At 38.9% G+C, this 12,819-nt stretch overlaps 1 protein-coding gene across 2 annotated transcripts in view; it reads left to right on the top strand.

Annotated features, from left to right (window-relative positions):
- Positions 1-12,819, top strand: part of PTPRO (protein tyrosine phosphatase receptor type O) — a 151,418-nt gene that overhangs the window by 109,381 nt on the left and 29,218 nt on the right. For both annotated transcript variants that reach the window (XM_057427950.1, XM_057427949.1), the window contains exons 9-12: positions 493-686; positions 2,910-3,021; positions 8,483-8,634; positions 10,970-11,090. In XM_057427950.1, the coding sequence (XP_057283933.1) occupies positions 493-686; positions 2,910-3,021; positions 8,483-8,634; positions 10,970-11,090 (579 nt within the window). The remainder of the gene's footprint in view (positions 1-492; positions 687-2,909; positions 3,022-8,482; positions 8,635-10,969; positions 11,091-12,819) is intronic.

The raw sequence follows: 12,819 nt of genomic DNA, 5'->3' as shown, positions 1-12,819 counted from the left end.
TTCAAATCACTTGACTTCTCTTTCTCAGTGTCATCATCTGGGAGGCAAGAATAGCAATACATGACAGCACCTTTATGCTCCCCAAGGAAGGAGGCGAGACAGACATAAAAAATGTTCTTCTCATAGTCTTCATCTTCCAGAGTATTGTGGCTTTTGATGCTTTTGTTTTTGAGCAACTTGAAATATCTGCTGCACATCCTGATTTTCAAAGTAGAATGGAACCCTTCATTAATGAAAAAGCAAGTCCTGTACTTTATCTCAAGCTAAGCAGCCAACACCAAGTAGCCTGTAGTTATTTCTGAAAAAGTAGACATAACAAAGTGGGAAAGAAATGCTGAAAAAATGGTATTCAACTACTTGTGACAAGGAAGATCTTGGGAATTAAACTCAGAGACAAATCAGAAACGGGTAGAACTTGGTTAAGGAAAGGTATTTTTTAAAATAAACTGTACCTGATAACACACATTACTAATCACAGTTTCTGATTTGTAGTGCCCACTGGAATAAAGGATCTGACACTTTACCCCTTGGGACCTACTGCTGTGGTTTTGAGCTGGAACAGACCTTTCCTTGGGGTGTTCAGGAAATACGTTGTAGAAATGTTTTACTTCAACCCATCAACGATGACTTCTGAATGGACAACCTACTATGAAATAGCAGCAACTGTCTCCCTAACTGCCTCTGTGGTAAAGTGACCATTAGTGATTATTGTTTTCCTATGCCTGTGTGACCCTGTGACATTTTGTTCCCCAGCCTTTCCCCCATAAATGTGGATATATGCCTTTAAGCCTGGCACTTTTTACTAGACAAAGCAGAGAAAATAGCCAGATTCTAAAGCCATTTTCTATTCTAAAGAAAGAGAATGCCAGCTGAACCATGCTAACTTTTAAGCAGGGAGATCATGTAGGAGATGAGCTTCTTTTTTGTTGACAAATGGGCATGTTCAGCAAGTCCAGAGGCAGCTTCAATTTGGGGGTCAGTTTGTCAGTCAAGTCTTTAAAAATGCTATCCTCTCTTCAGGGGGGTGTTGTCCAAAGCTTTATCTACATAATTAATATTGATAATATGGATTTGGAGCTTGCAGGCTAGTCTTGTAGTGTGCTTTCAACTAGGTGGAGACTGGTCTCTAGAAGAATACACATACACATATACATACATGCACCTTTGCAGAAATAAAGTGAAATTTGCCTTTTCCTTTCCACTGTTTCCTAGAGAAAGTGAACAGATTTTATTCAGGCTTTGCTGTAGCTCAAGACAGCAAGCAATTTTAGCTGGAGTCAGTTGTTCAGAAAGTTATAAGTATGCAAAAAGATAGCAATAACTTGCTGCTAGTGAGAGTCACGGTGATTTACTGTAATTGATTTGCATAATACCATTTGTGGAGTCATTTTGACTACAGCAGCTTAACTGTAATTGGGTATGTGACTGTAAATCTAGCACACGAGTCTCTAGGGAAATTAAAAACAAAAATAACGTACCAAATGAGTAATTAATATCTTGTAATCATGACTCAGCACAATTAGATTAATAGCTGAGTGATCCAAATCATCGTAGAAGTAATGGTATCTTCCAGAGTTAGTGGGGCCCATTAGAAAATTAGGTGATATTGTCCCTAACTGTTGCATATCCTGTTCAAGGCAGTGAAGTTGGAATTCCTTAGCCTGAATTTCAGTCTGAAATGCAGTAGTGCTGTATCACAGCTAAAGTAATTTCTTAAAGAATAATTTTAAAGAGTAAGCCTGAATTATAAAAGGAGCATCTCCCTGTTCTTCCTTTACGGTATTTAACATACAAGTAAGTATTAGTGAACTTCTGTTTGGGTTCCATGTTGGTTCCCCAGAATCCCACCATATCCCATAAATTTCCCTATGATCTACTGACATCCCTCAGTAGTGTGTTCTGGAGCAACAATTTCAAGCCCAGTGAGAAGGCAGGGGTATCAAAAAATCAAGCTATATCTGACATCTTAGATCAAAAACTATCATCTCCTGAAGAGTTGTCACTTAGTGAGAACCTTTGGAACTGAATTTTCCCTTTCACTCTGTTGTTTCGTTCTTCTTGTGTTTTTCATCTTATTTTTAAATTGTCACAGCAATGTTTGTGTTTTCAGTATTACACCAGGGGCAGGTCAATAGGCCAAGCATCTTCAAGATTTTCGGTATTAATTGGATACAACTTTTTCCAAAAAACATGAAGAGAATAATCCACAAACCTTATCTTTGGATTGCCTTGTATTGTCTGGGGAGGGGGGAAGGCACTGCAACCAGCAGAGATACGTAAAAATACCAATTTCTAATTTCTTTTAAAATTTCATTTTTTCCAATTTGCTTTTATTTTGAATTAAAATAAGTATCGTGAGGCTTTTCATTTAAACATAAGATTAAATATTTGAAGTTAATAAAAATATTTGAATTTTAATTTCAATATTACATATGATATTATAAAATACATTGCATTTTATACTTCATTTATATCTCATTTGTATTTATATATATAATTTATGTCTCATAAGTCATTTATGTTCCATTCATATTTCATTTATAAGAAATGACAATACAAAATGAAATACACTGAAAATCAGAAAATATAAGTCTTTTGAAGCAACAAAATCTGAGTCAATTTTGTGATGGAAGATTGCTCTGTGGGAGTTGTTCTTTCTCCCTTAGAAATCAATGAGAGGTTCCCGTGGAGAGTAGAACAGGTACATGGATAAGCAGGAGAACCATCACAACCATATTTGCTCTCACTGCACAGATTTTTGAATAAATTCAAGGGCCAAATTTTTGAGATTTCCACTGGAGTAAAGACTGGGTGCTCAGTAAAATCAATGTGGGCATGCAATTTGTAAATATTGTTGTATTTTATAAGTCACACGTCCCGAGCTGCTCTTTGTCTTTGTCACTTTACAGAGAATAGCAAATCTGCTGCCTGCTTGGTATTATAATTTTCGGGTCACCATGGTGACTTGGGGGGACCCAGAGCTAAGCTGCTGTGACAGCTCCACCATCAGCTTCATAACAGGTAAGCAGCCATCTGAAAAGACTGCGTAAATGCTCCCAGGAGCAGAGATGCAGAGAATGTCTAACCTGAGTGTTGCGTTTCTCCTGAAGATACTTGCACATTATGACACTTAACACCTATCTGGGGCTTTGTTTGTGGGGTTTTGTTCTGTTGTCGTTTGTTTGTTTGATTGTTTGTTTGTTTTATTTTTTTTAATTTAATTATTTTTTTTAGCTGTGAGAGCTGTTCTAGGTGAATATATATAATTTTCCTATGTTAAGTACAGTGCTTGGTTACTCTTTTCCTGAAATATTTTCAATATTTCCGAATGTTTTTTCTCCACTATCATACTTCCAATAATCCACAGACCAGTCCATGACTTGTGTGCCACCTCAGGTAGAATGGAGGAGAGTTATGCACTCTTAGGCAGATCGAAGCAGGTAGTATTCTTGATAGCACATTATTCTTGGCCTCCGGCTTTGCCTTTTCTGCTTGTTCACAGTAATGAGAGAAGAGTTCCCTTGCAATCAACGCATGCACCCATGCTGCGTCAGTTAGCCTTGGGAAACTGTGTGGTGATGGCAAGTCAGATTCTCAACTGCAGTAAATCAATATAACTACATGGATTGCCCTCTTCCAGTTGGGACTAGCCATGTATTTAACATACTCCGTTGTCTCTTGTCAGATTCTTTGGGTTTGAATCTTCAGTACATCACAGATCAGCCACAGAGGGAACAACATACAAGAGGTCTTGTTAGCGCCTAGCCCCATGTTTCTAGCATCCAGGCAGTTGAAGTCAAAGTTTCTTATTGAATCGTTGTGCTTTTATGCACCGCTGTTTCATTCACCTTGCAGGTGACTGAAAGCAGTAAATAATCCAGATGCGCCATGAGAGGAAATAGAGGATGACTCACTCTTCCTTTCCATTTGTAGAAATCTAATAACAAAGAAAAAAAGCCTCCAACATCCCAGCCACTCTCTCCAAAAAAGATGCTAGCCTAGTCCTAGATTTTCTGTTTGACAAGAAGCTAAGAGGATGTGTCTGAGGAAGAAACTGAATGCAATCCATTTACCAGGATGACCATTCTATGATTCTATAATTCTATGATTAATGTAGTGCTGGTGCCTGACAGAGCCATGACAGAAAAGTTATCAGTGGGTTAAGTCCTAGCTTCACTGAAGTAACCAGAAACCCTCCCATCCTAAAACATCTGATCCTCAGCTATGCTGCTGACAAATTCTGGCACTTCTCCAGTGTATCAGAAACTCACAGTCCCTGCTGGAGCTCCATGAAGGTCTCCATGGATATTCATTGTCCTTTGGCATCAATCAACTTTTCTGTAGCGCTATAGGGAAGCAATTTTCCAGCTGGTTGGTTGCTGTATGAGGGGAGAAATGTCTTTTCCAACAGTTTTGGGCACCAGGTTCAGCATTTTAGAGTGGAAATGTTCCAGTGGGACCCTCACACTTCAATATTATGCCTCCAGAAACCAGCAGCAAAAATGAGGAAGATTAAGGTTGTTCTAAAATATAAGCTGTCACCAGGATCAGTTTGGATCTCTGTATGGTGTGAAAATAAAGATACTTACTGCTATTAGAGGAAAAATGGATCAAGTCCTTAACTAGCAGATGTAGACAAAATCAGAAATGGATTAATCTCTTCAATAATGTCATCCATTTATTATTGGCAAAACCTCTCTTTAAAAAGGTAATCCGGTTTTGCATAAAAATATCCAGAATGTATAAGACTGGGAAGTTGTTCCAATGCTTAATTCCTCTTAACATCAAAGGGTTTTATTCACTGAAGAGACACAAAGTTTTTTCACATCCCTATACAGAATCCAGCTTCACTCTTCTGTTAATCAATTATTTCCATTTAATTCTTTGGGTTCTCTCACTCTAAGACGTTTTCTCATGCTGCGTTTTTGCCCAGGTCTTCCTTTCTAAGTTTTACTGTCTTTACTAAAGTACATTAAAACTTAAAGTGTAATACCACCCTGCTGAATTCTCCTACAGAGGCAAAATCAGCTTTTTATTCAGTGCTCTCCTGTTTGTGCATCTACATGACTGCATTTCCTATTGCATCACACTGGAGGTCTCTGTTGGTTTGCTTCTATTCTGTGGCTTCTAGCAGAACTTATTTGAGAAGTGTTGTCTACATGCCTTTTTTCTAATACTCAACTTTGCACCTAGTACTTCAAAATATAATTTGTTTGAGTAGGCCCCGGCCAATAATTCAAATCACAGCCCTGTCCAAACCCTCCACTCCTCTGCCAGTTGCCATGTTACTTGCATGGTTTGTTAGTGGTACTTTCACTTTCAGAGTATTGATGGAAACATTGAATAGCAGTGAGCCACATCACAGCATTTTAAGGGAAGAGTCCTCAAAAAGAAGTCTGATTTGACCAAAGTACAAGCATTTAGCAATAGACAGTCACCATTAAATGTCAGCATTTAATACAATCCTGTCCTCTGATTGCCTTGTTACTTGTAATCTCTTCAGTTTTGTCCAGGGACTGCTATCAGACTAACTTGTGAGAAAATGACATGCCAGTTTTTTATGTCTGCAGGTTTTAAATGTTTGTCCCCAGTAAGTGCCGCCTTTTCATTCTTTCAAGTTACCAGGAGACTTGCAGAGTTCCTTATCACCTTCAGCCTCTTTCTTTCCAGGGAACAGACGGTTTTATGGACTACTTAATCCTTTTCTACGTCATTCTCAACAGCACTACCTCCTCTGCACAGGTTACCAGGAATTAAATCAAAGAAAGACCCCACCAAAAAGCCCTAAACTTTAAAATACTAAAATGAAGGTTTTGTAGTCTTCTACAAAACCAATGGCAGTTCACCATCTGTCAGTTCTTCTGTGTATAACTGGAAAGCTAACCTCTGCATCTGGAGCATAAGCTTGACCTGGAATGAAAAGGATATTACGAGAAACCAGAAGATGTATAGCTGTGTCCCACAACAACTTGTCAGATGTTCCCAGGAAAATAGGGGGAATTTGGGGGATCCTAGAGACTTATCAGAAACAGCATTTGTTCTCTCAGACTCCTGCAGCGACAGTTGCACACTGTCATTTTAATGCAGGGAGAGATTGTGGTGCTGCCAGTGTTGCTGTGGTGACTAATGAGTTTTTAATGCCACTTGCTGTAAACAGCTGGATTTAAAGCAATCATAAGCAAGGACACTTTAGACCACGAACATTTTTTTTTTTTTTATAATGGGAATGCTTTTAGCTTTGGAGAAGCAAAAAGAAAGCGAGAACCTTGGTGTTGGTGAGTACCACCACATCTGCTGTCTGTTGGTCTTGTGGATGCTTTCAGCTGTTGCTTTGGGCCAGATCAGCAATGGGTTGCAATTTCCTACAGCCAATCTGTGCCACTTAGCAACTAGCGGAACATGATTCTAGGGATCATGCAAGCCGTAGCCCATATCCTGGATGTTCATCGCCAGATACCTAAAGCAAACAGCTGTGTGAACATTGAGAGGGAAAGCGTATCATCAGCATTTAGGTATAAAAGGAGTTTATTATTAGTGTATTATATTCATGCCAGTCATAACCTTAAATTGTAAGTAATACACAATCTGTGCAAAGGGAAGGACTGGGAACTCTAGAAATTAAAAGCATTGCTTTAAAGATTTTATACTAAACAAGGTAGTTTCCTCTCAACAGCATAAAAGGACATTTTCAAGATTCATTTGAGAGAATAGTCTTACTAAACGTTTCTAAATGGCTCTGAATTGTCCCTGCATTGTATTTGCTGCCTTCTTAGCGACTACTTCAGTAAATCTGTTCACTAATGAATGTCTCAATGCAAAAGTCACAGAAGCCTTCATGAAAGCAGCAGTGACATCTTGTGGCCCCTTCAAACAATCCAGAACTAGTCCATCCAGTGTTTCATGCCTGCTGGTGATACATGCAACTGTGCCAGCATCCAGAGCTTTGGTGGTGGGAAGGGTCCTCTCACCAGGCAGCCAAATATGAGTTGCCCTTGCACAAAAACAGTGGACTCCACGGGGCTTGTGGAGAGGAAGATCCATCAGCCCGCATTGTTTGCGCTCCTAAAAAACCTTCAAAGCACACAGATTCATGCATTTCCCTGTTTTATCCAGGTTATCCCACTGATAACACTTTGAGAGGGGGTTATAATCATTACTGATCACTAGCTTCTTCACTTTTGTGTCTCCACTCAATTTGAACTTGTCTTAACCTGCACTTCTGAATTAGGCAATCAAAGTGAGCTGACCAGCTGTACACCCTCTGCAATTATTAGAGAGGCACCTCTAGGAGGCAATTCTCATCTTTATATACGTATTTTAGGAAGGATTGAAACCATTGTGCAGGAGGAGATCTATGATATAGTTTCCATCACACTAACATGGTGGGATGACTCGCACAGCTAGAATGCTGCAGTGGATGTCTATAAACTCTGCAGAAGGGATAGGCAAGAAAGGAGGTGGAGAAGGGGGAGATAGCCCTGCATCTTAGGGAGTATTTTGATTTGTCTAGAGCTTAATGATGGTGATGATAGTGTTGCATGTTTATGGGTAAGAATTAGGAGCAAGGCCAACAAGGCAGATATCATGGTGGGAGTCTGTTATAGACCACCCAGCCAGTGTGAAGAGGCAGGTAAAATACTCCATAAACAGCTGTGAGAAGTCTCATATTCACTAGCCCTTGTTCTCTTGGGGGACTTCAACTTAGCAGATTTCTGCTGGAGATACAATACGGCAGAGAAGAAAGTCTAGGAGGTTCCTGGAGTGTGTGGAAAATAACTTCCTGACACAGCTGGCAAGTGAGTCAGCTAGCGAAAGCCTGTTATTTATCAGCAGAGATGGACTTATGGGTGATGTGGTGGTTGGAGACCATGTTGGACATAGTGATCACTTGGTGCTTAGCTGGATGTCAGCTGACAGCTGCCTTCTGCGATAGCAGGACTTTCACTCCAGGAACAAAAGTGGCCATAACTTCATGCAAAAAGCTGTTCCTTGTAAAACTGCAGGTTTGGGATTTTTCCTCCTGGGAAGATGCAACCTCAGTTAAGGGAAGGTATTTTTTTTCCTGTGGAAAAATTATACAACTATTCAGTGTGAAATTTTTTATTTCTCACAGATTGTCATTTCTTTCCAGTGCTGTAACACAGTGAAGTAATATCTCAAGCTTTAAACCTGACTTTGAATTCCATTTCTAAACGTTGACTCAAAAAATGGCTTGTATCAGCCAGTAGCTTCATGATTTTTATTTTTTTTTAACTGAGAGATTGCAAACATGAATGTTTTTTTGTTCTGAATATCCCCCAGGTTAAACGCTGTTTTTTTGTTTCTTTCATCTAGTACTAAATGCAAATGTTTCTACTAATATTTTTCTGCTATCTTTGTGATACACTCTTCCCAAGAGTCTCCTTTAGTGGAAATTTATCACAGGATTTGGTATTCAGCTGTGTTAGACCCTGTCTGTAATACACTTGCCTTCTCCTCTCAGCACCAGTGGCTCCAGAGATTACCTCCGTAGAATATTACAACCACCTTTTGTACGTCACCTGGACCTATGGAGGAGATGGTACTGACCTTTCTCATTCCAGGATGCTGCATTGGATGGTCATTGCAGAAGGAAAGAAAAAAATCAAGAAGAGTGTAAGTATGAGTGGGGAAGCTGTCACTCATTTCTCATTTGCTGAGTCAATAAATTTGTATTATGAAGTTTAAACAAGTTGATTAAGACTCACAGAAGCCTGATCACTTGAAGTTGCTTCACAATGTTAGCATCACTTCCAAAGACAAGCTCTCAAAATAGTCAGTGGACAAAATGATTCTGATGGGATGAGGATTTCACCTGGAATGTGTGCCCTTCATAGAAAATTTACCAGATGCTAAGATGTGTTCTTGGCACATTATCTTGAACTTTCTGAGCATATTTAAAAATCCCTTACAAAAAGAAATTTGGGGTTTCCAATTACAGATTAAAGTCATCCGGCTGCAGGGTACAGAGGTGCATGTTTAACCTGAAGCAAAAGAGCAGCCCCTGAGAACTGTTTGAAGAGCCCCCAGTGAGAAGTATGTGAAATAGCAGGGAAGCGCTGAAAAGCAGGAATGTGTATGGCTAGCAGTGTAGCTTCATATAGCCTGTAGCATGTGACTGTCTTCTATACCACGCTTGAGCTTTAATTGTTGACAGGCAGAAAGTATTTGGTCTTTTTCAAGGGAAAGGTTTCCCTTCTACAACTGAAGACTCAGCAGATGCTGAATTGGAAGTGGATTTTCAGCATAAGCACAAATTCATCAGCAACTTTCATTTGGATTTATATAGAGCACCCTGGCTTTCCTTGGATTCCTAGTGGCTGCAAGAGTACACCCATCTGGAGCTTGTTACAGCATGAATCTAATTACATGATTAGTAGAACTGTTCAAAAACATTACATTTCTCAACAGCAGGAGCTTCCAATATTTGGATCTTTGTTTCAAACATGGAAGAAAACACCACAATTTTTTTTTCCCTACAAATAAATATCCTAAAAGTGAATTCTAAAAAAATTGTGCTATAATATCCCTCTTCTCTCTTCCTTCCAAAAGTCATGTTCTCTGCAAGGTTATTGTTCTTCAAAAGAATCCAGTTCCTGTGCCATTCAACTTCAGTTCAACTGTTTTAATATTCATTGACTATTTACATCTTAGATTAAATAAATAAAGAATAAACATTAAATATAAAATTAATTTAAAATAATATTGAAGAATTTTAGATTAAACAGAAGATTAAAAACAGCAGAGTGTATCTGCAAATAAAACTTTAAAACTTCAGGCATGTCTTGAGAAATGTTTGTCTTTTTATCATTTTCAGGACAAGAGAACTCAGAAAGTATTCTTTAAGAAATTCCTGTAACAGCCTATCTACAGTTAAGATTTATGGTCCTGCTTATATTTATAAATATGGGTACATGCCTGCAGGCATCAGGGTGTTCCTGTTAAGACTAAGATTTGTTAGTCACTTTCAGAAATGGTGTCCTTTAAAAATCATACTATATTGTAATGTCTTTGTCTGATTTATTAAGATTGTTATTATGGTTAAAATGAACAGGTAACGTTATGAGGCAATGGGGACTTTTTCTTCTTGCTGTTTTGCACTTCCCAAGACTCTGTAGAAGTTGGTTAGTTTTTAGTGAAGTGCTGAAAATAGTTTACTTCATCCTGTTAGTCTTTATTCAGAATTGTCTGTTTCTCTTGTAACTAAAAGCCTGAAAATTAAATTACTATGAAAACCGGTGTGAGAATCCTGAATGTACCTTTTATAGATAGTCTTCAAGTCCTCTGAAAATAGTCTGTTGCAGTACCTGAGTTCTGTGTTATTCTCCATGACCCTTGAAAAATGGGGAGCTTACCCCTAAAATAGCAGGAGGAAGTTATTCACAATCTTTTGAAGCTCAGCTCAGTTTTGGATCGTATCTGGTTTCAAACTTGCAGATGACTGAAGTCAGGCCCTGACATCTGTTGTCAAGTCAACAGATCTCCAGGTGTTAGACTTGCCCAGCTGGATTTAATTTGCAGGTTCTTAGGATACATAAAGGCTGCTTATATGTCTCTTGTGTACTCTTCTTAGAGATCTGACTTGATTTAAATTCCTCTAAAATTGTAATGGACTCAAAACCATGGCTTGTTTAACATTTTGCATAACATGAAATATCTAGATACAACAGTGCTTTCATTAGTGTTAAGGGAGATTTTCTTTCTTCCTTAAAATTTCAGTGGTCATATAGAAAATAAAGCCTATGATAGTCTTTTTGCATTGTGATATTCTGCTGATTGCAATGGCTTTCCACAGTTGATGTCAGTGGGAACTGGTTCATGCAACAAAGCTAGAATATGCAGAAGGCATCTGCTGTGATGCACAAAACTGTGGCCAGTGACCAGATTAATTTTAAAGGAAGGATGTATAGTTTATGTCAAATTTAACAGCTGGTGTCTGTAATTATTGTAGGTAACACGCAATGTGATGACTGCAGTGTTGAGCTTGCCTCCGGGGGACATTTACAACCTTTCAGTGACTGCTTGTACTGAAAGAGGCAGCAATACTTCCCTGCCTCAGCTTGTGGAATTGGGTAAGAAATGTAAATTATAAACTCACTCCTTCTCTCATTAGACTGTAAAAGTAACTCTGTCAGCAGACTCAGCATCTTCCTTATTTCAGAGTCATGTACCTGTGACTGCATTTCTTTTGCAAAGCTATAATTTTCACCTCACCTTGCTGTGAAGATTCTCATTCCTGCATGTGAAGCTACTCTCCTAAACCAGTATTACTCAAGAGAAGCAAGAGCAGCAGAATTTGACTGTAAGTGGAAGTAGGAGAGTGGAAATCACTTAATGCCTCGCTGGGAGAATAGCTTCATAGTTGCTTCCTTAAGGTCTTGGAACAGGTTTTGGGAATAGCAACTCAGGTTTCACAGGTGAAATTTTCAATACAAAGCAAAACCTTCCTTGTTTCTGACAAGCCTGTGTCTGTGTCTGCACTCTGCTACCTGGTCTGGTTCCCTGTCTCCCCATCTCTCTCCATGAACACGTCCATAGACTTCTAACACCAAAAATGTACCATTAAATACAAACAAATGACAGTACTCTTTACAAAAACAATCAGATTCATGGCTGTGGAGCCCAGCATCATTCTAAGAGAAATATATGTCATCTACTCAAAGAAACAAACAGACTTGAGAACTTAATCCTTAAGGTAAGACTTGATAGCTTGCTGCCTAACATCTTCCTTTACCTTTGAGGAAGACTGGACACTGCCTTAAGGAGATTTTACTCCACTTTTTCATGCATGTAGAATTGTTGAGCCCTAGGTACCTAAAGCTGTGAAATTTCGAACTGTGCCTAATTCTTTTACAGGTGTTAACTCCACTGTGAAGGTGGGTAAAGAAGAGTTAGTAATTTCAAATGGGATTTTCTTCACTACATTCATAGTAAACATTTTGTGAGTGACAGTGAAAGGACCCAATAATTTCTAATTGAATTAGAGGTCTTGAAGCAATCATTGTCCAACTGTCTTTCTCTGTAGCTCTTACTCAAGTCTTTTAAATAGTTCTGGGGCAAGCAGTGCAGCCACAAGAATCTGAGATTCTTCCAGGCCTTTTTACCAAACGAGATATTTAAAAGATGTAGAGAAATTCCATGGATTTTCCCTTACCTGCACAAGTCCTAATCGCTGTTTTCCCCATGCCTTGTGTCTGTGCATGGACTTATGTCTGTACATTTCTTCCCAGGACTAAGTGGGTGGGTGTGTGAGGGTGAATATATCCCCCCTCTACCATTGTACATAGGTATGGTAAAAAATTTTGGGGGGAATATTTCCAAAATATCAGCTAGCTCTGTCTTTCAGACAGGTCCACAAATGATCTTATTTGTGGCCGTATTATTACATATGCTGTACATTCATGTTGTACGGCCTGCAGCATAGTTATATCTTCCTGTTCTTTGCTTTCGGACAGGAAGACTCTCATTGGACTGGTATAGGTACTTTACCCTTGCTGTTTCATTGGCAACAAAGAGAAGGTGGAATGAATTCCATTTTGATAAATCACTTCCAGACTTAAGGGTGTGGGGGGTTTTTGGTTTGGGGTTTTTTTGGTTGTTTTGGTGGTTTGTTTTTTGTTGGTTTTCTTTTTCTTAAATGCTGTTTGCACTTTGAATAGACAATAGTAAGGATATTATGCCAGAGTTTTTCTTTCTCTCTGTTTCTGAGGGAGCAATGGGAGTTGTAATTAGCAGAAGTGGGAACTAACTCTAAGTGATAGACGACTCCGCATTTGGCAGTTGCTTAAGCACTCCTGCCAA

The sequence above is a fragment of the Pezoporus wallicus genome, unplaced genomic scaffold (genome assembly GCF_028554395.1).
Source record: "Pezoporus wallicus isolate ANWC-B61680 ecotype Strahan unplaced genomic scaffold, APGP_CSIRO_Pwel_v1 contig_2908, whole genome shotgun sequence".
Taxonomy (NCBI): Eukaryota; Metazoa; Chordata; class Aves; order Psittaciformes; family Psittacidae; genus Pezoporus; species Pezoporus wallicus.
The sequence above is the reverse complement of the archived record's forward strand: the minus strand, read 5'-3'. Positions and strand labels throughout refer to the sequence as shown.